The 25,060-nt window shown below is 34.1% G+C and overlaps 1 protein-coding gene across 1 annotated transcript in view; it reads left to right on the top strand.

Moving 5' to 3' along the window:
* The window catches only part of PCLO (piccolo presynaptic cytomatrix protein), a 366,488-nt gene that overhangs the window by 270,703 nt on the left and 70,725 nt on the right, over nt 1-25,060 (top strand). Inside the window, exons 11-15 of the mRNA XM_065883956.1 lie at nt 8,038-8,146; nt 8,686-8,753; nt 9,828-10,042; nt 16,044-16,094; nt 19,208-19,332. Of these exons, the coding sequence (XP_065740028.1) occupies nt 8,038-8,146; nt 8,686-8,753; nt 9,828-10,042; nt 16,044-16,094; nt 19,208-19,332 (568 nt within the window). The remainder of the gene's footprint in view (nt 1-8,037; nt 8,147-8,685; nt 8,754-9,827; nt 10,043-16,043; nt 16,095-19,207; nt 19,333-25,060) is intronic.

The raw sequence follows: 25,060 nt of genomic DNA, 5'->3' as shown, positions 1-25,060 counted from the left end.
CTTTTAGTTTTGATTATACCATTCATAATAATTATATAGTGTCTTTGGCTCAAAATAAGCAAAATATAAAAACAACATTTTTATGCACAGAAATTGACCATGTTGTAATATTTCTAGTGATGAGTACTTAGGTTATGATTTTTTTAAAAACTCTCCTTCTTTGTAAAAAAAAAAATGTATTTTCTTATACTCTAGAATAGTATATTGGAATTTTTTGCTCTTAAATTTTGATTGGGAGATTTCTTTTTATAACTTTACTTTTCAAAACATAGTTTCCTTTTTGTCCAATTTTGCACATGATTTAAAGTTACAGCTCAGAAGTCAAAGCAAAGCTCTGCGCATTTTGTCTGTCAAATAATGTTATGAAGTGGAATTTGTATCTTCTATATATATGCTCAGTGGAGAGGAAGATGATGACGATGATGATATTGCCACTGGTTCAAACGTTTCCTGTATTTATTAAGAAACACTTTTCCTGGTATAAATTGATGATATTTTATGTTAAAATCCATTGTCTGAGTAGTGGGATACATTTAAATAACTTTATAAAGGGAATAGTACAGAACACATGAGTATCAAAAAAGGTTAAGAACATAATTAAAGTTAAAATCCTTGTTGGTTCGCTAGGGATACTGCAAGTAGAGGAGGCACCAGTTAAGACAAGCATTTCTCATGCACAATTGTGTCATTTTCCCTAGCTTCCTACGTCCATTTAACCCAACTCTGTATCTCTGTATATAATCATAAGTGCATTTTGGATTAATCTGTTACTGTTAGCTAGTCATGATATCCTTTAGATTTGATGACATTAATCTGTTCATGCCATTTAATTAGAAAGTCAATAGAAAACATCCATTCTGAGTATTGTAACAAAATAAATAGGGAAATTAAACTGAGAAATGTTTATAAATTTATGAACGGCACCCTATTTTAAATGAGATGATAGCATCACAAACCTATCATTGGATATCTCCACATGTTATATTATTTTCGGGGGGGGATCAATAAAATTTTACTAATCTATGCATAACCCCTTTCCTGCCTTATTCAGCCACATTCTGTTGTGGCCTGTTTCAAGTAACATCTAATTCTAAACACCATAAACTGTAGCCATAGAGTGACTTTGGTATCTGTACCAATCCTTCCAGGAAATATTGAACTGGAATAATAGATTATTTTAATGGTCAGAGTGATTAGAAACAGAATCCTATCACGATAATCTTCTTCAAATTGGACCCACAAATCATGGATATATTCCCCTATTTACCTTAACTCTGTTTAAAAAGCATGAATTTGCAACACCTATACTGGAGTGTAAGAAACGTACGACTTTTTCTGTAAATCAAATGTAGTCAGTTCCAATCTTCTCTTCACCTACTGGTGAGAAGTTGAAACACTTCAATTTTTTGACGTTGCCTGCCCCACGAGCACTGGGGAAATTCCCAGTGAGGCTCTTACACATTCTAGAACACTGGGGGTTGGGCCTCTGTACCTTGACCCACACCGCATTGAGAGCAGTGTCCAAGCCTGCATGCTTCCTTGGCAGTGGGTGGCTCCTTTAAACTGTGACCAAATTTTCACGAGAGTAATTCTGCCTAGGTTGAGCCACCAAATCTAAGGTCAAGTTTTCTAATGGCACCGTACAGAAATTTTTCTTTTAGGTAATGCCATCTTCCCTGGATAATATAAGCAAGCAGGATACTGCTCTCTACTGCCCTTGCAACCTCCAGCCACCATTGTTGGGGGAGATCTTCTCCCTAGAACTCTCTACCTGCCCTTCCTTTCATTCACCCTACATTCTTCTTTTTTTCTTTTTAAAATTCTGTTTAGTACTTTTAACATTGAAACTTAAAAACCTCTTCGTAGGTTTTTAAGTGTACGATACAGTATTGTTAATTAAAAGCACAATGTTATTTATCAGATATCTAAAGCTTATTTGTCCTGTATAACTGAACTTTTATACAAGTTAATAAGAAATTCCCCATTTCCCCCTCCCCCAGGCCCTGGCAACCACCATTCTATTCTTTGCTTCTATGAGTTTGACTATTTTAGATACCTCGTATAGATGGAATCAAGCAGTATTTGTCCTCCTGTGACTGGTTTATTCCACTTAGCATAATATTTTCAAGGTTCATTCATGCCTCATATTACAGGATTTCCTGAATGCTGAACAATAAAGGCTGAATAATATTCCTTAATATTTATAAACCATATTTTCTTTATCCATTTATCTGTTAATGTATATTTAGGTTATTTCCACATTTTGGCTCTTGTGTATAGCACTGCAGAGAACATAGGAGCGCTGATATCTCTTTAAGATCCGGATTTCAGTTCTTTTGGATAAATACCCAGAAGTGGGATTGCTAGATCATGTGGTAATTCTACTTTTAATTTTTAGGAAGCTTCATACTGTTTTCCATAGTGGCTGCTCCATTTTGCATTGCAACTAGTTCCAATTTCTTCACTTCCTTACCAATACTTTCATTGTCTTTTGTGGGGTTTTGTTTGTTTGTTTGTTTGGGGTTTTTTTAAATAATAACCATCCTAACAGGTGTGGGATGATGTCTCATTGTGCTTTTGATTTGTATTTCCCTGATGATTAGTGATATTGAACAATCCTTCCTACATTATTTTCCCTTCCAGCAGGCCTCAGCCTAATTTCCCATCGTTGTGCCTGTAGAAATGTGAAATTGGTTTCCCTTCTGGGAGTGAAGTGGAGAAAAGAGATGAGAAAACCAATCAGCTTTCCTAATGGTCACTGTTTACCCACCATAAAATGATATATCCCACAACAACTTTCTGTTTGTTCAATAAGATCTTCAATTTTTGCATGCCCAAATCTTCAAATAATATTGTCATATAGATAATGAAATAATTTCTAAATTATCTTTCTTTATTGTGGTTAAATATGTCAGTATAGATAATATATGTGTTCTTTGTGCTAGGTTTTACACATTTGAACATTGTTTATATTCAGGTGGGCTACTGTGTAGTTTTGGTTAGCATAATTTGAATGAGTTTTCCTCTTTACTGACAGTAGCATTGGCCTGAGAGTTAAATGGAGTTCATATTTCTGCATTACCATCAGCTAACTGTGTGATGTTAGAAAAGTCATGTCACTTCATGTTTCACTTCTCTAATATATTGTACAAAAGACTAAAACTAGCACCTCTATACAGATCTTGCTTACTTTATAATGAGTCTATGAATTAGTTGACATGCCTTTGCAAGACATTTCATTCATGTAATCCTCCTTCAATGACCCTTTTATTATTGACCATTAATACTGCAAAATATGTGATCATCTGTTTTCTTTACAATTTTTTTAATGAATGGAGGCATATCTGTTTTACATCTGGAAGTGTGGAAGTCATTAATTCTAAATATTTTCAGTAGACTCAGACCTAGAAAAAAAAAACTGTGGGTAAGCTCAGACAGTTCAACAGTAGTCTTTGATATTTCCTAGATAATTTTTTAAATTCAAAATGTGATAACTTTGTAATATGTAAATTAATTTCATTTGAGAATTTATATATGCAAGCCATACCTTGCTGATTTTTAAAGTGTTTCAGGTGTACAGTATTGAACATCTTATCATAATTGAGGACATCTCCTTTAATCTGTAAATAATCAAGACACTACTCAAATACTATTTTTTTAACTTTACCTCCCACCATTCTTTTTTCCTTTCCTTTTTTCCACCCTTCTTTCTTTCTTTCTTTCTTTCTTTTATATTAATGTATAAATAGGCTAAAATTGTAAAATACTTTAAAATGTAGTTTTGAAAAATAATAAAATCCATCTACCTATGCATTTCTCTTATACTAACATTGCCTAACTTGAAAATGAATGAGTAGTTAGTATAACTGTTGGGGACAATGTATTGGACTCCTGGAAATCACTTGCAGGGTTTGTTTGCTATTTAGAAAGCCAGGGCAGATAAGCAGGTCAGCTGAGTTTTTCCTACTGCTGCTGGTTTATAGAGGGTTATTGAGAGCAGATGTCCAAGTTTAGAATATTAATCTAGAGTCATAGTTAATAATATCAGCGGGAAAAAGGATAAAAAATAAACTATAAATAATTTATTATATGCATATTTTTAAATTGTTTTGTGGGATTTTTTATCCCAGCTGCATCCAATTCTCATTTCACAGCACACCAGCCCTGTTGGTTCCCATAAGGTCCCCTCCTCTGTGTGTGTGGTGGGGGGGGGCGCTGTTTGCTTGTTTGTTTATTCATTCATTTATTAACTCGTTTCTTTCTTTTTATCTCACTTTCTTTTCCTATCTGTTCTTCCCTCCATGAAAAACCATGATAATTTATGGAATGGTCTGTTGTTTATTTGTATGATATATAATGTTAGTATGTATGAATATCATTTTAATAACATAAATGTCATTGCCGTATAGATCAGATCCTGTTTCTCACTTGTTTTACTTGGCAGACGATTTTAAGATGGATCTGCCCTTTGGTGTTAACACCTGGTATGGTCTCTTTCCTAAAACCGCAAAGTGTTTCCATCACGAGTATTTAATAAGCTCTCATTGTCCATTTTTCCTGATACTACCACCTCCCCACAAATAGAAAGTCAAGAAGATTTCTGGGTCCTAGGGTGTACATATGCTTAATTTAATGACGTTCTGCCACATTGCACTACAGAGTGGTTGCATTTGTCTGCATTCCCATTAAAATAATTACATGTTTATAAATTGTAAATGAGCAGTTGTTTTTTTTCATCCTAACAGTCATAGTATTCTCACATCATAGAGTGGGGATAAAGCTAAAAAACCTCCAAGCAATTATAATCTCTCTTGAAGTCAAGGTCTCCTAAATCCCATATCCTGGTCAACACGCTGTATTTTCCGGCTTTCAAACTTTCCTCAATATGATGAGCGTTAAGTAATACATCGTTATTGCTTTGATTTGAACTTTCTAATCTCTAATGAGTCTGGGCTTTTCTTCATATACTTAAAACACTTTTGAATTTCCTTCTCTGTGAATCTTCATTTTACTAATTGCCAAGATACTTCTGCTTTTTCTAGTAGAATATCATTTTTATTAATTTTTATAACAGCATAAAATAGTAGATACAAAGGTGGGGATCATCACCAAGGTGATGAATTGTGTAGTGCCTGCCACATAGATATTTGTGGAATAAATAAAAGTCATGAGCTTCTGTGTGATATATGTTTGGATATACATTAACTTATAAGATTTTGACTGTTAATGCAATAATTTTAATACAGAAGATGTTTTTGCAGTAATGGTAAATATTATAGACAGAGAAATAACATACATGAAATTCTGAATTGTAAGGATAAGAATAGCTTTTGCCAATTTGAGAAACATATGAAATTCAGTAATCCCAGAAGTTATAAAAACACATACTTGAGAATGTTTTATAGTGATTGATGTTTTTAGAATTCAGAAATTACCTGATTATTGTCTTTTTTCAGTTTTTAATAACCTATTAGGTATAAGACTTTGAGCAGCTAATTCTATCATGACTGTTGCACATTCAAAAAAATTCATATTATCTTAGTTTTCCTATTAAAAGTTATTAGAAGAGGCACTTTCTAGGGATATAATTGAAGTATCATCTATGCAATCTCAAACTTGAACAACTGGTTAACATACATGTTGATATAATTTCAACATAAAGAAAATGTGTTTGCTCATAATGCTAAATAATGGATAAAACCATTCGTGTGTTCACTGTGTTCTGGGAATTATTTCTAAACCAAAATCAGAGTAAAAAGTTTCCTTAAGATTGAATATGCTTACATTCAAATCATTGAAATGATAAAATACTACCTTGGTTTCTGTGTAGTATGATCAAACAGTTTCTGCATGCATTTTAAAATAGTTTCTAGGATTTTACAATTAAAGTATTTTCAAAGATATCATATTTGAAGACACATACTTAACAGTACTTAATTCTCACAATGACTAAAGCCATATTATGAATTTAAAAGTAGTTTGTATATTCACTTGGTTATTTTACTGTGGTTCTTGTAGGATTTGTAGGAAGTTGGAGAGGCAGAGGAAAGGGAACTGTGTTCAAGTCACATTCCCTATAGCTCGCATACTCACCATTGAAACCAAAAATAAAAGGATAAAAGAACTGGCAAAATCTTTTGAACTGCAGTACTGCCCCAGTGCTAGTTGGAAACTCAATAAGGGGAAAAGAAGTTCAGCTGGTATATCTTAGGACAGAGCAAATCATGTAGTTCATGATCTGAGGTATATGTCTAGGTTAAGATCCTAGTTATCTGTATTTTTCATCAGTTTTATTAATGTGTCTAAATAGTTTTCCTGTTTACAACTAGAAGCATTTATTCATTTCACTGGATAAATATGTTTTATAAATTTGCCCCTTTAAGATGTGAAAAATGAACAGGTAAATTCAACAGAAGAAGCATGAAGATTATGCAGCTATTCCCTTTCATAGAATTTGCTCCTGCAGAAAAGTGACAATGCAATTTCTGAATTATAGCACTATTAATTTGTTTCAATTCAGAATCATCTGTTCATAAATGTACTTTCTTGTGACTAAGAAAAAGTGTGTTTTTCGGTGTGCTTTTCCTCTTTCAGCTCTAAATTTTTCTTTAGTGGTATTATCACTGTCTTTTATGTAATTTTCTCATTTTATATGTACAACAGCCTGGGATTGTTGAAATAAACCTAAGGCCCATCTGAAGATAAAGTTTTCTTGGAGTAAGTTATAGAAAAGTCATTCTTGTTTGTGTTATTGTGGGCATTTTTATGGACTTCTTTTGCCATTTCCCAATAGTAAAAGAACTTCCCTTACTTGTTTGCAACTGGTAATATGCTTTCCAATGTATATCAAAATCATTAAAACTTTTAAAGACCCAGTCATGCCATGTTGAGAATTTCCCATGGAAGCCAATAGTGAGTAATAGGGGATTTCACATTGGCATCTGTGAAGCTCATTGAAAACCTAATTGTTCAACAAGTATTTCTTTTTATTTAAATTATAACCTAGTCATGGCATACAGGTATTTTTTTCTCAGGTAAAGCTGGTAGCATTCACAAATATCTGGGCACTATAACTCTGGATGGTTTCATCGAATTTATATCTAGCCCACATAGCTACATATTAGGACCATGTGATTGGTGCCAAATACGTTCCCAAAATTATTTGACAGCTCATATAAAATGGACAAAAATACTAAATGTAAAATATTGAAATATTAATTATGTTACTACTTTTTTGTATGAAAATTACCTTTCTAGGAAGAGAGGAAACATGAAATGCTCTGTAACCAGTCCAGCAACATAATTTATGGGACCCAGTGCAAAATAAAAATATAGGACTCTTTGTTCAAACAGTGTTAAGAATTTCAAGATGGCAGTAGCAAAGCATTAAACCAAGCATGGGGCCCTTCTGAGCACAGGGCATACTATTGCACAGGCCACACACACACCCATGACGCTGCCCTCTGTATAACATTTCTGCTGCTTCTACTCAGGACTGTCTTGCATGCAGCAAAGAAAAACACACACCATGGGAATCTTTTTTATTTGAGCAAAGTTGAAGCTGTAACAATTTCTTAAAGGGAGCTTCGCAACAAAATCCTAATGACTTTTTTCTACCACTCCTATTCTGCAATAGAATGGAAGTTTACACTCTTCTCGTTGCTCGTTGCCCGTGGAAAAATTATATTGGTGGTTGCAATTATTTTTTTCCCACACAAAATTGGTTTAAGCAATATACAGTCAAGAATGTTTTCTTTAAAGCAGTGTGAACAAAATGCATGTGTTTGATACTATTTAATAGATTTTCAAGAGCAATGTTTTGCATGTTCTGTTTGACATATTTTATATGTTCAGGTAAGTTGATGAAATCAAACTTCATATGATTTTGATATTAATGTTCCAGAGAACTTTGAACTGATGTTCTCTGAAATGGTGTGCTGAGTTGGTTTTTAAATGCAAAGCAATGTCTCCTGTGCCTTGTGGACCCAGATGAGACAGCACACCTGTTTTATTTTATACTTGAATTTGTCTTTGTAGGCATGCAAGTATTGGAATGGAATGGAATTCCTTTAACTTCCAAAACATATGAAGAAGTGCAGAGTATCATTAGTCAGCAAAGTGGGGAAGCAGAAATATGTGTAAGACTGTGAGTTTTTCCCCATCTTTTTGTTTCCATTTTTTGGCTATTTATGTCTCTTTTAATTTAAAATTGTTAAGGTGGAACCTTTGCCAGTCAGCAAGATTTCCTGTAATTAGAACATGAAGTGAATACAAGTTTTATAGATTTCTTGTGTTCAGAATCAAAGTCTAAAGCATAGAAAGAATCCAGCTAATTCTGTTTCTGATTATGTCCCCTTTCATGCTTTTATTGAAACATGCGTCATTTAAATGAAAGCCTAAACCCATTTAGATTTCATGGATGTGTACAGTATTTCAAAGTGAACTTATATTTAATCCATAAAGATTTCACCTTAAATAATCATTTTTATCAGCTGACTTTTAACAGCATTGCAAATATAGATTTGGTTAGAAGGTTGAGCATGCTTTGAAATTGCTTTATGTCATTAACCACTTCTCATTTACCTACTGAAAAAATATATTCAGCATAGTTGGGGAAAAAAGGCCTTTTGTCTCAGACTTCCTCAGTTGCTTTCTTAATTTTTTTTTTTTTGTTTTAATTTTTAGGGACCTCAGTATGCTATCAGATTCTGAAAATCCCCAGCACCTAGAACTTCATGAACCACCAAAAGCTGGTAAGTGAAAGCAGTCTGCTTCCAACTGTGGGTAAAGATGTAGATTTAAATGGAGGAGTAATTGTAGAGGCAGATGTAGCTGGAGATGAAGACCTAGACATATACATAGATATAGGCAAAAATAAATTTATAGACAGATGTTTATATATTTATGTAATCATAAAGAAAATCAAAAGCGTTGTAACTACACTTTTAGTGTTCTAGGAAAACACATATTTACATGTTAGACCCATTAAAGAAATTCATATGAAATTCTTACTGTGAGAGTTTATATTTTTAATTCTTTAAAATTAAATTCATTGTATGAAAGTAATCCATGGAGCCATTTGTTTGGGGTCCTATATAATTTTTAGATGATACTGGTTCTTTTTTAGCAGTTGGTTTTGGAACACTTACTCCTAAACCTTTTGATTGCCTTTTATGATAAATAAAATTCAACATATAATTTCATAACTACATGATGAAGTAGATTTATCTCTTAGATAACAAATACAGTCTATACATTTAAATCACTTATAAGACTAAAAGTATCACTATAGCTTTGTTCAACAAATATTTATTGGGCACTTCCTACGTTGTAGTCAGCATTTCTAAGAGGCTGGGTCACTGCACTGAACAGAACAGGCCAAGGCCTATAGAAATTTTCATACATCTGTAAATGTAAATATGTTCTTTGAAATTTCTCGCTTAGAGAAATAGATATATAAGATTTCAAGAAGGAAAAACAGCCAGTCATACAAATTAAATGCCACCAGTGAGTAAAACAATATTTTATCATGCATAGAATTCTCTATATAAAACATTTAAAAACATTTTTCTGAAGATACAATAGGAACCTCCATTTTCCTCTGTAATTTAGTATTCTTTTACTTTTCTCTGAACCTTCCAGACTTCTTTAAAAATAGATTCATAAAGGTACAATTGCATGTATTTTTTTTATTTAGCTTGTTTTATAAGTAACTATAAAACTTTTATAAGTTCTAGATGACTTTGTTATCTAGAACTCAGATAAGTTCCATGGTATTAAGTACCTATGAAACTGAGACTGTGTGAAGCCATTTCATTTTGTTGTAGTGGATAAAGCAAAATCCCCAGGGGTTGATCCTAAGCAGTTGGCTGCAGAGCTCCAGAAGGTCTCACTACAGCAGTCACCACTGGTTCTGTCGTCCGTCGTTGAAAAAGGATCTCACATTCATTCAGGTCCTACATCAGCAGGATCCAGTTCTGTTCCCAGCCCTGGGCAACCAGGGTCACCCTCAGTGAGCAAAAAGAAACACAGCAGCAGCAAGGTGAGAAGTGTCCAATGCAACCTCCGAGTTACTTATTTTCTAGCTCCTTATTCAGACTAGGAGATAGGAAATACAATATTATTTCCTAAGGTGTTTTTCATGTGATTTCTCCTTTCCTAATGATCTACTGAAACAAACAAAAAATGTTTCCATTTCTGAGTTTATAACTGATCAGGATGTATCAAAATGATGTATTTCTACATCTCTTAAAATATTGTAGCAGTTATTATTATGGGGAACTTGAAAAATGTCTCTAATGCTTCATGTTCTTTTTCTTTGTTGTTGTTACACAAATCTGAGCCTCTGTATATCAAATATATCTTTGTATCTTTTTGGAAACACAAGATATACATTACAATAGATTTTGTAACTTAAGTAGAAGGTAAAACGGACAAAGAAATGATGATAATTTAGGACAACAAGAAAGAAGGAAAGCCAGTAATATAGTATTGCCATTTTGAAATTTATCCTGAATTCCGTAGTAATAAGTTTTCTCTTGATGCAGCTATTCATTTAGAACAAATGTTTCTAACATTATTATTTTGGAGTTACTGGGGAATTAAAAGAAAACATGAATTAATTTTTTAACTTTATAAAATCAGATGATAATATAGACAATTTGTGATTTTCCCCCATAGATTTGATTATTGATAGAGAAACTCTCTTCATGGTTGATAAATACATTTAAAAAGGTTTTTTGTTTGTTTGTTTAACCACAAATAAGATTTTTTCTTTACGTGGTGAGATATATAGGAAGGACAGGCTGTGGTTGGATAAGTTGACTAGACTTCAGAAAATAAAGTTTTTTCTACTAAGTGTAAAAACACAGCAGATGTCACTAAAAAACCCTTTCATTCAGAAGCAAAAAAGAATGGTAGGATGATCTTAATCATTGCATCATAAAATGACTTGTTTCAAACTAAATATAGTAAGGTTTTGTGAGGAATAAGTTCAAGGATAGACTCAATTTCAAAATAAATTTTAACACAACTATATTTTACCACATGTGTTAATTTTGAAGAATTACCTCGTGGAGGCGCCCTGTCTCTGGAGTTACACACTGATACCATTTCTGATTCCTTTCTCAGTATCTCCACACAGTAGAACTAAAGACATGACAGACTTGGCTAGCAAAGTTTTCACACCAAGCACATTGTAGTTCTATAAGTCTGTCATCCAGATATTTTTTATTTCAGCATTTGACATCACCATCCTCCCAGAAGATTAAGTACAAATGTAAAGGCACCATTGCCTCTTCTTTTATCTTCATTCACTGAATCTTAATCCTGTGAATTTTACTTTTTTAATAAGTCTTTAATAATTTTTTATGTTCTCTGAACTTGTCAACTTCTTTAGCTAAGCATTATTTTTTTTGGCCAACAGTATTGCACTCACTACTGGTCACTCCACTCACCAGTCTCTTTTCCTTCCTCTTAAACTACCCTACAACTGTCTGATCTGTGGCACCATGTTCTGATTGGATCACTATCCTGTCGAAAATGAAGCCCTGCTCCCTGGAATGTCAGCTTCCCTACCTCTGTCTAAGACCCTGTCCTGCTCATTCTAAGAGAGCCTGGTCAATGGTTTTCCTTAGAAGCTTATCATCATAAGCTTAATGTTGTCAGATCTTTACAATAGCCTTGCTAATAAGTACTCTATTTATTAGGGTTTTAAACTCATTCCTACTTTCCACAGACATTTTTGGATGCCACCTCAGTGTCACGGGTCGTAATTGGTACCCAAGATACGAAGAGGGATAAAATCCTTCCCTGTATACTACGTAGATGAGTGGTTCTTAAAGCGTGCTCCCAGTCTAACAGCACCAGCATCATCTAGGAACTTGTTAAAAATGCAGACTCTTGATCCCACCCTAGGCCTTCTGAATCAGAGACCCCAGGGATGGGACCAAGCAACCTGGGTTTTAATAAGTTCTCCAAGTGAGTGTGGTGCCCCTTGTAATTTGAAAAGTGCTGATCTACACATAGATGAAGAGGATATATAAACAAATTTAGTAAAGCTGTAATGTTGGTGGTCATTAAGAAGTACACGGAGCACTCTTAGGAGAGTGGGGTTAGAAAAGCTGCCATTTAGCTAATGAACTGATTTGGTAAAGGGGAGAAAGGAACCAACATCCAAAGAAGAGAATGCAACATGAAGAAAATCTCAGAAACAGAAAATTGTATGCTTAGGACATAGGTGTACAAAAGATACAGGGGTAAGAAATAGAGGAGAAGCCTAGATGATTGTAAACTGGAAGACATTACATGCCATGTATGGCTTTTACAATCTGTGGAAAATAAAGAGCCAGTGATAAGTGAAAATAAACTAACAGGAAGCCTTCCTCCACAACGTCTTTCCGTATTCTAATCCTTCCTTAAGTCAGAAGTTATCCTTCCTTCCTCCTTCCCTCCATCCAAAGTGCCAGATGCTTTATGTACCTCCTAAGACAATTTGTATCTTGATTATAATTACTTGTCTCCTTATTTTATCCTCCCAAATGGGCTGCAAACTCATTGAGAACCAAGAACCATTTCTTGCTTCTTCTGGCTCCCTAAGCGCATGGTAGAGTAGCTTGCATAGACCGTAACAGAATAAATTGAAATTAAATTAAAACGTCATTGGCACCTGTGAGTCTCTGTAATATTATGGGGGTACAAAATACAATTGTTTTGTAATATGTTAACATTTTTGGTAATGAGTAGAAGATGAAAACAGGTATTGTAGGACAAACATCAAGGAAATAATATGAACAGGTTTTATGATATGTGGTCATTCTTTTCTGTGCCAGGAATGTGGCCTATGTAGTTTTTATAGAAGTTTTGCTAAGATAAAGAGTTATAGAGCTGCACTGTCCATGACAGTAGCTGCTAGCCACATGTGACCGCTGAGCTCTTGAAATGTGGCTAGTCCTAATTGAGATGTGCTGTAAAAATGAATTACACAGCAAATTTCAAAGACTTAGTATAAAAAAAGAATGTAAAATAGCTCTTTACAACTTTTATATTGATTTCATCGTGAAATGATAATATTTTCAATGATTTGGATCAAATAAAACATGTCAGTAAAAACTAATTTTCACCCATTTATTTTTATATTTTTAATGTTACTACTAGAATATTTCAAATAACCTGTGTGGCTCACATTATATTCTACTGGACAGTGATGGTATATTCCTTTTTAACTCTTATTAGCAGCAATAACAATAATCAATTCTGGTTATTTTTGAGATTTTATATATATATAGAAATGTATAGTCAATAGATGTTAACACTCTTGAAGAAAGGTACTACCACCTATTCATCTTTTGGGGGGTTTATCATCAACACTTAGCTGGTACTGAATTTCTTAAAACGTTTTTGCTGAATGAATGAATGAATTTAATGATATTTCTTGGCCAGTCAACGTGTAGTATGCATAAAAAGCAATACTTTTATTTGTTCTCCAAATTCTGCAATGTTAAGGAAATTGATATTGAGAGATTAGAGAAATATCGAGCAATTGTCTAAAACTCACATGTTCCTGAGTCAGGTAATATAATATTTACAAATATAGCATATGTTCTTCAGTTAATTTAGAAAATTATAGTTTTAACATCCTTTTGTTTTTACGAGGTATGAGGCTAACTATGTATTAAATAATAAAACATTAATTTAATAGAATGTATTAAAACTAAAAATTTAAATCATAGCATAATTATACATTTAGGTATTTAGAGCACCATCTATTAAACATTTTGAATGATTATTCATAAGTAATTATTAATCTATTAATACTCTAGTTTAAGTGATTACTCCTGAGTAAATGTAAGTAAAATATGAATCTATTTAGATATATGTTTAAGTTATATGTTATGTATATAAGACTTTTTATTATTTTGCTTACTAATTCAATATGAATTTTTGTCTTCAAAATTTTTAGTTTACTGCCTCAGGGTCTTTTATTTCTGAAATCTTATCAGACTTTTTTCATCTTATCTTTAAAATCTGAATAATTTCTTCTAAGTCATGGTATAAATATATAACTGAACTAAGCGCTTACTAGTTTTAAGTGTTCTAATGAAATAGGTTCTTGCTTTCCCAAACTTTTCTGTCATGGCACACAACATCTCAGTAGTTTTTTCATGATGCCCTTATGCCCAAAGAAATACATAAAACAGTTTCATTTATTATGTAGTTAGGTCCTAACAATTTAACTAGTGTTTATACCCTAACGTCTTAGTAACCATTAGAAAAAATAGTACCCATAAAATGAAATAAAAATAATATATTTATTTCATTGTTAATAATTCAAATTATGTATCAGTGGGGTATGTGCCTGATGGGCACTGCACAGCTACTCAAATGGTGGAATTGGTTTGGACACTGACACTCTCATTTCCTGTTCCACACTGATCTCACTGATTTTCTTGCAGTGCATTTTTTTTTTAATCACCACAGTCATCACAAACCAGCCTCACAAAGGTATGACGTTATCGAAAAGAAATACTTGTCTCTAATCTTAAACTGTAATTATCTGGAGCTGGTAGTTTGCCCACTGTACAACAGATATTACAACGTCCTTCTGTGCTCTTATGAGTTCACTGCCATACCCCAGAACATTTAAAGATAGTCCATACATTTATGCTCTGTGTTGAATCTAGTTATGTTTGCACAATTATATGTCAAATGAGTTACAACTGTCAAAAATAAATCAAAACAAAATACATTATCATTATTCTTTTTTCTGGCCTTATTTTTGACTTTTTATCTCTAGTTATTCCTCAATGTTCCTAACTGAGATGCAAGGGTATCTGGTTTTAGGAAACTTCCCTTCTTTAATTGAGATAGAAATAGTTTGAGGAAGTTGTGTGGTCCTTTTTCTAGATTCAGTTTCTTTTTCTTAAAATTTAAACAGTAAAATAATTATTAAGTAAATATAATGGTTCGTTACCTAGCAGTTTATCCTTTGCAGCCAGAGCGTAGTTTCTTATAAAAGAGCTGAACTAATAAAGGATATATGGCTTAGAAAATTTAACCCTTACTCCATAACTTTACCAATGATTACATTATTTTTATTCTTATTTCACAGAACAAGACCTGGAATATAGCTGTCTTCTTTGATTGCTCTCATTTCTAGCATAAATTTATAAAAGAAAAGGTAGCAGAACAAGTATATACACCCAAGTATTATGAATTTCTCCTTTTCTCGTTAATTATGAAAATAAAACCAATATTATGTATATATAGGGAGACAGGACCTTATTTGTAGGGTAGCAAGCTTGCCTCCATTTTAGTAAATATTTCCCTATAGTGATGCCACGTTGCCTGAAATTCTATTATAGATCTAGTCAGGAACAGCATCTCTTTTTTGGTACAAATTTGTACATTCTATTGAAATGTAACAATTCAGCAATTAGTCACTGAATCAGCAGAATGAATCACTTTACCAGATCACAGTCCTAACGGTTTTTAAGGCTTTACTGACATAAGGAAATTATTAAGGAGATGAGAACTTATATAGACTGGGATGGAACTTTAATTAAAGGAGTATGAAATACTAAGAAGTGATTGCCTGGGTGTTCCACTCTAGAAGAGAGTAGGAATAGGCTGAGAACCCAACAAAGGAATGTAAGGATAGACTTTTATAACTTCTGGATTCCTAGGCAGTTGAATAAAAACAGTCCCTTTTTCATTCTCTTATAGATATTTAAAATCTGTTCATATTTAAATTGAATACTTTCTACCAAAATTGTTCCATTTCTTAGGTAATTGAACGTAGATTACTGCAGGTATAAAATTATAGCCTCAAAACAGGCTTCGCAAAATGAAAAAGGGATTTATGTATTTCTAAGATTAAACGTGTTGAGAAGTGTAAGTAGACACCCTAATCTGAAGCAGCCAAATGGATGAAATGTGTTCTCCAGGCAGGGTGTGCTCTGACCAACAGAAATTAATTCAGAGGGAAGCTGAAATGGTAAATCCTATGAAAGATTTATCCATTAATCTGTGTTTTGATATTGCAGCCTACTGATGCAACAAAGGTTGTCTCTCATCCGATTACGGGGGAAATTCAGGTATGAAAGTTTTTAAAAGATCATTGCTATACCATCTTTTGTGGCTCTTTTTCCCAATCGTCTATTGAAATTGTAAGCATTGTTAGAACCTTTCCTGTTTTATAACATATGTAGATGTATAATGAAAAAATACAATTTCACAGAAAAGTATTTTAATACAAATACATGTTTTATTAAATCTAATGATATCTGTGAAATTCTATACTTCAAAGTCTGCCTGATACCTTAACAGTATCAATGTATTATGCCTCGGTTACTTCATACATGTTGAAAGTGTTTCAAACATGACAGATTCTCCGGGAAATTTGAAGGTTCCTCTTTAAGAGTTTCATGCGTCTAATGCTGTCGTCTTTTGTTCCTCTGATCAATAATTGTCAAATAATTGCTCAGCAGTTCTTTTAGAGCAGTGTTTTTCATACTGGGGGTCATAACCCATCTGTAATTTATCAAATCAATTGAGAGTATTTTGACCAGGAAAATAGAAGAAAATAGCATAAATCACTATCTTTTTTATTTCTGTATGTGTGTTTCTGTGTTTATATTGCATTGTACATGGGCAAATTCAAAAATGTTAGAAAAACTGTACTTTAGATGGTACCAAAACGTAATTTAGTGTAGAGAAGCAAAGTCATGTGGAAAGAGTTTAACACAATACCAAATAATAACTATTTGAAAATAGTACATTTCAGATAAGGGAAAGAGAACACTGAGTCTTAGTTGCATCTACAGTACATTTTCACAAAGTGTAACAGAGATTTGAACTAATTTGAGGGTAAGCATAGAGAAAGGGGGAGTGTTTTCCTGGAAGAAATGGTACAAGGGAAGATTCTTCTGCCAGAGGGTAGTGAAAGGAACAGATCTGCTTTGCTGCAGGAAAATGTTCCTGTAGAGGTAAGTTGAGACTAAATTAAGAGAACCTTGAACACAAGCCAAGGAATGTTAGCCACGACAAAATAGAGTGATCAGGAAATAAATATTTTTGAGTGAGGGAGAGGCTAATTCAAAGCAATATGTGATAGAAAATTCATAGACCCTTGGCCTCTAGAAAGTATTATGAAGGGTAGGACACAAAGACAAAGAAATCAATTAAGTGTTATCTAGGTACACCCTGATTCAAGCAGAAGCGCAGTGTGAGAGTGGAAATGGAGAAAGAGTGCAGAACGTGGGCACCTTACTAAGTAGGACCCAGCAGGATGGAGTCGGGATCACCTGTGTGCTCCTGATCTTGCTGTATCGCTGCTATTTCCCACTTCTAGAAAAACAGACCTGATCTTTCTTCATTTCACATGCAGCACAGAAAATGCTATGTGTTCTCATTCATAATATCTCCTTCTCTCTGCTCATTTTTTTAAACTTCTTGCTCATGGGCCAATATGTGCTGTTTCTTTTTGGCTTGTTGCTTTTATTTGTCCTTATTTTATTTTCCTTTCCCTTCAGTTGTAATATGTAATTCTATAGTGGAAATTTACTCTAATAATTTTCCTTCTTAACACCGAGGTTATTTTCTTTTCCTTTTTTGGGGGGGGATATTTTCTTATGACAGTGATTTCAATTTTTTACATTTTATCTTTTGTCTTTTAGCAAAACCTTATTCCAAATGAAACCTTATGTAAACGCACAAACAATGAATTACCAGCATGGCGTAGCTCTGGTTGAGGGTTACTGGGGGCATCTCATTCTCTCTCAGATGTAACCTCCAAGCAACTCTAAGTGTTCTCTAAGGCACCAAATTTACAGAGTACATTTTGGAAAGCACTCTCTTAGGGTAGCCTGCAAATTTCAGTTTCAATAAGAAATGATTTTACTGGCCTTACCAGTTAAAAGTGGACTTTCAGGCTAGCAGAGAAAGGAGAAAATTGAAAAGAATTTCTCCTTAAAGATTTGGAAGCCATTCTAAACCTCAGTGAAATTAACTGCAGAATAATTCTTCTATTTCAGTACTCCATTAGAGCACAGTTACTGCAGTTCTAAACTTTTCATTTCTCCTCTTCCTTCACGGCCCTTTGTTTCATGTTTCATATTGCTTCCATGATGGTCAGAGAGACCCTGGGCCTTTCTGTACTGAGGAAAGCAAAGATTTGTTTTCTGCCACAAAACATAACCAGATCAAGATTATGCTGAAATTAGGAAATTATTTTAATTATTAACATGAAGATTATCTCATCTAAATTATTCCATTTTCAACATAAACATAGCATATCTGTTTTGTATGATTATAAAAAATACATTCATTTTTTATTTATGGATTTTCTTTTTCAAAATATAGATCCCTTCCCTTCTGTTATTTGATAAACAGAAAGAGCAACAAACAGAATTGTCTTATTCTAAATGATGCCAAAAGAATCTTTCATTTTTGATGGTGAAAAATTAGTTAATTTGATTATTTTGAATCATGCAGGCTTCTCAAATATTAATTTGAATTGTAAGTCTTTTACTATTCAATGACAGTTTTACAACAGCCATTAAGCATCTATGAGACAGTGCCTCTTCTTTTCTCTTCAGTTTCTAAAATTAAAGAACAATATTTCATTTTCTTAGCATCACTATTAAGAAAGCACGCACAGAAAGAATAGCTATAGGTTTATCAGCTAATGTAATATAGGAAGGGATAAAATCTACACATTCTTAAATTTTCTTACAATTCAGTACTAACACCTTTGTCTTGAAATAATGTTTCCACCCACTGCTAATTACTTGATGAAATGCAAAAGATATTTTCTAATAAATTCATCAATTAGTTAATCTATTTTCAAAATTCTGCCAATTGTATTTATGAATGTTAACATTTCTGATTTTCCTAAGAGTACAAATTTAGTTTAAAAATGGAACTAGCATTCACTGTGTGATTATCCTAAATGAATTTTTGACAGGCCAGAACTTTCACCTTAGAAAGAATGAGCAGCACATTTACTAGTAATTAATGTGTGCCTGGGAGTTCTGAATTAAATTAGACATTAACTGGTCTGTTCAGTTTCAAATAAAATGAAAGTAGCAGTTGATGCTCCTTATGAGAACTTTTTCTAAATACTGGTAAAATACTGAATAATAATGTATTATATGTTTTTTTAAACAAAAAAAGATAATGTTCATGGAACATTTTCTGTCCCTTTAAGCTTCAAATCAACTATGATCTTGGAAATCTCATAATACATATTCTCCAAGCAAGAAACCTTGTCGCTCGAGACAACAATGGTTACTCAGACCCCTTTGTTAAAGTGTACCTTCTTCCAGGGCGAGGGTAAGTAAAGAAGCACTATATTCTTAGTATTGTAAATATTGCCCTGTGGTTTAAAAAATAGTGATAGTGTCTTCTGGTCTCTAATTTAAAGAGTTTAATATCTTTTCCTTCGTTTTAGCTACATGTCATATTTATTTATTTCCAATTAGTAAGTAAGGTGGAATTAAAAATTTGTAATTAGGCCTTAATGGGTTTTAGGAGAGCCATGATGGTAACAAAACCTGACTGGATGAGAACACATCAGTATTTCAATTCTGGAAAGCACTTGTGCTATGACCAATCAGGTAGACAGTAAAATCATTTCAGGAATTATTTGTGGAAGATTTAAAGAATTAGTTTACTTTTCAAAATGTATCTGTGAAACCAGTGTTCAAGGACTAATCAGTTAGTCTTTTATAGGACGTGTATTATTCAATACATTAAATGTTCATTAACTGACTTGATATATTATTATTCATATGCATATTTTCAAATGGGTGTTTTAAAATTATAAAAGAAAGCTTTAGTTAGCATCTATCACCTCATACAGGTAAAATAAAATGAAAGGAAAAAAAAATCTCCTTGTGGTGAGGTCTTAGGATCTACTGTCTTAATAATGAGCTAAACAATATATTTAGTCAGAAGACACAATTAGCAATCATGAAGACAGGTCAATTGAGATTGTTTAGTTTAAGGTACAGAAAGAAAAAAGGATGAAGAAAAGGGAACAATGCCTTAGAAACCTAGGATATCATAAAGTATACGAACATACACAGAGAGGCAATTCCAAGAGGAGAGAAAGAGGAAAGGGCAGAAAACATTTCTGAAGAAATAATGGCAAAAGATTTCTCACATTTGTTGGAAAAAAATCTGCACAGCCAAGAAGCTCAACAAAATCCAATCAGGATAAACAGAAAAAATTTATACCAGGTCTCTTCTTAATCATACTATCAAAATCCACAGACAGAATCTTGAAAGAAGCAAGAGAAGTGGCTCATCATATCCAAGGGATCCTCTATAAGATAAACAACTGATTGCCAATCAGAAACCATGGAGCCCAGAAGGTAGGGAGATGACATAATCAGTGTACTAAAGGAAAAAGATGGTCCACAAGAATTCTGTATCCAGCAAAACTGTCCTTCAAAAATAAAGACTTTTTTTTTTAATAAATAAGACATTGGAGAGGACCTTCAAGATGCCAGAGGAGTAAGACGTGGAGATCACCTTCCTCCCCACAGATATATCAAAAATACATCTACATGTGGAACAACTCCTACAGAACACCTACTGAATGCTGGCAGAAGACCTCAGACTTCCCAAAAGAACAGACTCCAGAGGGAGACCTGCATGCAGAGACAGGGCCAAATCCAAAGCAGAACACCAGGAGCTGTGTGAACAGAGAAGCAAAAGGGAAATTTCTCCGCGCAGCCTCAGGAGCAGCGGGTTAAATCTCCACAGTCAACTTGATGTACCCGGCATCTGTGGAATACCTGAATAGACAATGAGTCATCCCAAAGTTGAGGCAGTGGACTTTGGGAGCAACTGTAGACGTAGGGTTTGCTATATGCAACTGACCAGTTTCTGACTTTTATGTTTACCTTAGTTTAGTTTTTAGCACTTGTTATCACTGGTGGATTTGTTTATTGGTTTGGTTGCTCTCTTCTTTTTTTATTATGTATTTATTTTTTTATTTTAATAATATTTTTAAATTTTTTATTTTAATAATTTTATTTATTTTCTTTCTTTCTTTCTTTCTTCCTTTCTTTCTTTCTTACTTTCTCCCTTTTATTCTGAGCCGTGTGGCTAAGAGGGTGTTGGTGCTCTGGCTGGCTGTCAGTCCTGAGCCTCTAAGGTGGGAGAGACGGGTTCAGGACATTGGACCATGAGAGACCTCCCAGCCCCATTAATCGGCAAGAGCTCTCCCAGAGATCTCTGTCTCAACGCTAATACCCATTTCCACTCAACGACCAGCAAGCTCCACTGCTGTACACCCCATGCCAAACAGCTAGCAAGACAGGAACACAACCCCACCCATTAGCAGAGAGGCTGCCTGAAATCATAATAAGTTCACAGACACCCCAAGACACACCACCAGACCCTGTCCTGCCCACCAGAAAGATAAGATCCAGCCTTATCCACCAGAACACAGGCACCAGTCCCCTCCTCCAGGAAGCATACACAACCCACTGAGCCAACCTTACCCACTGGGGCAGACACCAAAAACAGCAGGAACTATGAACCTGCAACCTGTGAAAAGGAGACCCCAAATACAGTAAGTTAAGCAAAATGAGAAGACAGAGAAATACGCACCAGATGAAGGAGAAAGGTATATACCCACCAGACCAAACAAATGAAGAGGAAATAGGCAGTCTACCTGAAAAAGAATTCAGATGATAGTAAAGATGATCCCAAATCTTGGAAATAGAGTGGAGAAAATAGAAGAAATGTTTAATAAGGACCTAGAAGAACTGAAGAGCAAACAATGATGAACAGCACAATAAATGAAATTAAAAATTCTCTAGAAGGAATCAATAGCAGAATAACTGAGGCAGAAGAACAGATAAATGACCTGGAAGATAAAATGGTTGAAATAACTACTGCAGAGCAGAATAGAGAATAAAAATGAAAAGAATTGAGGACAGTCTCAGAGACCTCTGGGACAACATTAAACGCACCAATATTCGAATTATAGGGGTCCCAGAAAAAGAAGAGAAAAAGAAAGGGACTGAGAAAATATTTGAAGAGATTATAGTTGGAAACTTCCCTAATATGGGAAATGAAGTAGTCAATCAAGTCCAGGAAGTGCAGAGAGTCCCATACAGGATAAATCCAAGGAGAAACACTCCAAGACACATATTAATCAATCTTATCAAATATTAAATACAAAGAAAAAATACTGAAGGCAGCAAGGGAAAAGCAACAAATAGCATACAAGGGAATCCCCATAAGGTTAACAGCTGATCTTTCAGCAGAAACTCTGCAAACCAGAAGGGACTGGCAGGACATATTTAAAGTGATGAAACGGAAAAACCTACAACCAAGATTACTCTACCCAGCAAGGATCTCATTCAGATTCGACGGAGAAATTAAAACCTTTACAGAGAAGCAAAACTAAGAGAATTCAGCACCACCAAACCAGCTTTACAACAAATGCTAAAGGAACTTGTCTAGGCAGGAAACACAAGAGAAGGAAAAGACCTAAAATAACAAACCCAAAACAATTAAGAAAATGGGAATAGGAACATATGTATCAATAATTACCTTCAATGTAAATGGATTACATGCTCCAGCCAAAAGACATAGACTGCCTGAATGGCTACAAAAACAAGACCCGTATATATGCTGTCTACAAGAGACCCACTTCAGACCTAGGGACACGTACAGACTGAAAGAGTGTTGATGGAAAAACATATCCCATGCAAATGGAAATCAAAAGAAAGCTGGAGTAGCAATTCTCATATCAGACAAAATAGACTTTAAAATAACTATTACAAGAGACAGAGAAGGACACTACATAACGATCAAGGGATCGATCCTAAAAGAAGATATAACAATTGTAAATATTTATGCATCCAACATAGGAGCACCTCAGTACACAAGGCAAACGCTAACAGCCATAAAAGGGGAAATCAACAGTAATACAATCATAGTAGGAGACTTTAACACACCACTTTCACCAATGGACAGATCATCCAAAAGGAAAATGAATAAGGAAACAGAAGCTTTAAATGACACATTAAACAAGATGGATTTAATTGATATTTATAGGACATTCCATCCAAAAACAACAGAGTACACTTTCTTCTGAAGTGCTCATGGAACATTCTCCAGGATAGATCGTATCTTGGGTCACAAAACAAGCTTTGGTAAATTTAAGAAAATTGAAATCATGTCAAGTATCTTTTCTGACCACAACGCTATGAAACTAGAAGTCAGCTACAGGGAAAAAACTATAAAAAATACAAACACATGGAGGCTACGCAATATGCTACTAAATAACCACGAGATCACTGAAGAAATCAAAGAGTAAGTCCAAAAATGCCTAGAAACAAATGACAATGAAAACACGATGACCCAAAACCTATGGGATCCAGCAAAAGCAGTTCTAAGAGGGAAGTTCATAGCAATACGATCCTACCTCAAGAAGCAAGAAAAATCTCAAATAAACAACCTAACCTTACACCTAAAGCAATTAGAGAAAGAAGAACAAAAAGCTGCCCAAGTTAGCAGAAGGAAAGAAACCATAAATATCAGATCAGAAATAAATGAAAAAGAAATGAAGGAAACGATAGCAAGGATCAATAAAACTAAAAGCTGGCTTGTTGAGAAGATAAATGAAATTAATAAACCTTTAGCCAGACTCATCAAGAAAAAAAAGGAGAAGACTCAAATCAATAGAATTAGTAATGAAAAAGGAGAAGTAACAACTCACACTGCAAAAATACAAAGGGTTATGAGAGATTACTACAGGAAACTATATGTCAATAAAATGGACAACCTGGAAGAAATGGACAAATTCTTAGAAAAGCACAGCCTTCTGAGACTGAACCAGGAAGAAGTAGAAAATAGGAACAGACCAATCACAAGCACTGAAATTGAAACTGTGATTAAAAATCTTCCAACAAACAAAAGCCCAGGACCAGGTGGCTTCAGAGGCGAATTCTATCAAACATTTACAGAAGAGCTAACACCAATCCTTCTCAAAATCTTCCAAAATATAGCAGAGAGAAGAACACTCCCAAACTCATTCCACGAGGCCACCATCACCTTGATACCAAAACCAGACAAAGATGTCACAGAAAAAGAAAACTATAGGCCAATATCACTGATGAATAGAGGTGCAAAAATCCTCAACAAAATACTAGCAAACAGAATCCAACAGCACATTAAAAGTATCGTACACCATGATCAAGTGGGGTTTATCCCAGGAATGCAAGGATTCTTCAATATACACAAATTAATCAATGTGATATACCATATTAACCAGTTGAAGGAAAAAAAAACATATGATACTCTCAATAGATGCAGGAAAAGCTTTTGACAAAATTCAACACACATTTTTGATAAAAACTCTCCAGAAAGTAGGCAGAGAGGAAACTTACCTCAACATAATAAAGGCCATATATGACAAACTCACAGCCAACATTGTTCTCAATGGTGAAAAATTGAAACCATTTCCTCTAAGATCAGGAACATGATAAGGTTTCCCACTCTCACCACTATTATTCAATATAGTTTTGGAAGATTTAGCCACAGCAGTCAGACACGAAAAAGAAATAAAAGGAATCCATATCAGAGAAGAAGAAGTAAACTGTCACTGTTTGCAGATGACATGATACTATACATAGAGAATCCTAAAGATGCTACCAGAAAACTGCTAGAGCTAGCCAGTGAATTTGGTAAAGTTGCAGGATACAAAGTTAATGCACAGAAATCTTTTGCAATCCTATACACTAATGCTGAAAAATCTGAAAGAGAAATTAAGGAAACGCTCCTATTTACCACTGCAACAAAAAGAATTAAATACCTAGGAATAAACCTACCTAAGGAGGCAGAAGACCTGTATTCAGAAAACTATAAGACACTGATGAAAGAAATTAAAGATGATACAAACAGATGGAGAGATATACCATGTTCTTGGATTGGAAGAATCAACATTGTGAAAGTGACTATTGTATCCGAAGCAATCTACAGATTCAATGCAATCCCTGCCAAACTACCAATGGCATTTTTCACAGAACTAGAACAA

Source organism: Phocoena phocoena, chromosome 9, assembly GCF_963924675.1.
Source record: "Phocoena phocoena chromosome 9, mPhoPho1.1, whole genome shotgun sequence".
Taxonomy (NCBI): domain Eukaryota; kingdom Metazoa; phylum Chordata; class Mammalia; order Artiodactyla; family Phocoenidae; genus Phocoena; species Phocoena phocoena.
Note: the sequence above shows the minus strand (reverse complement) of the source record. Positions and strands in the feature narration are given on the sequence as shown.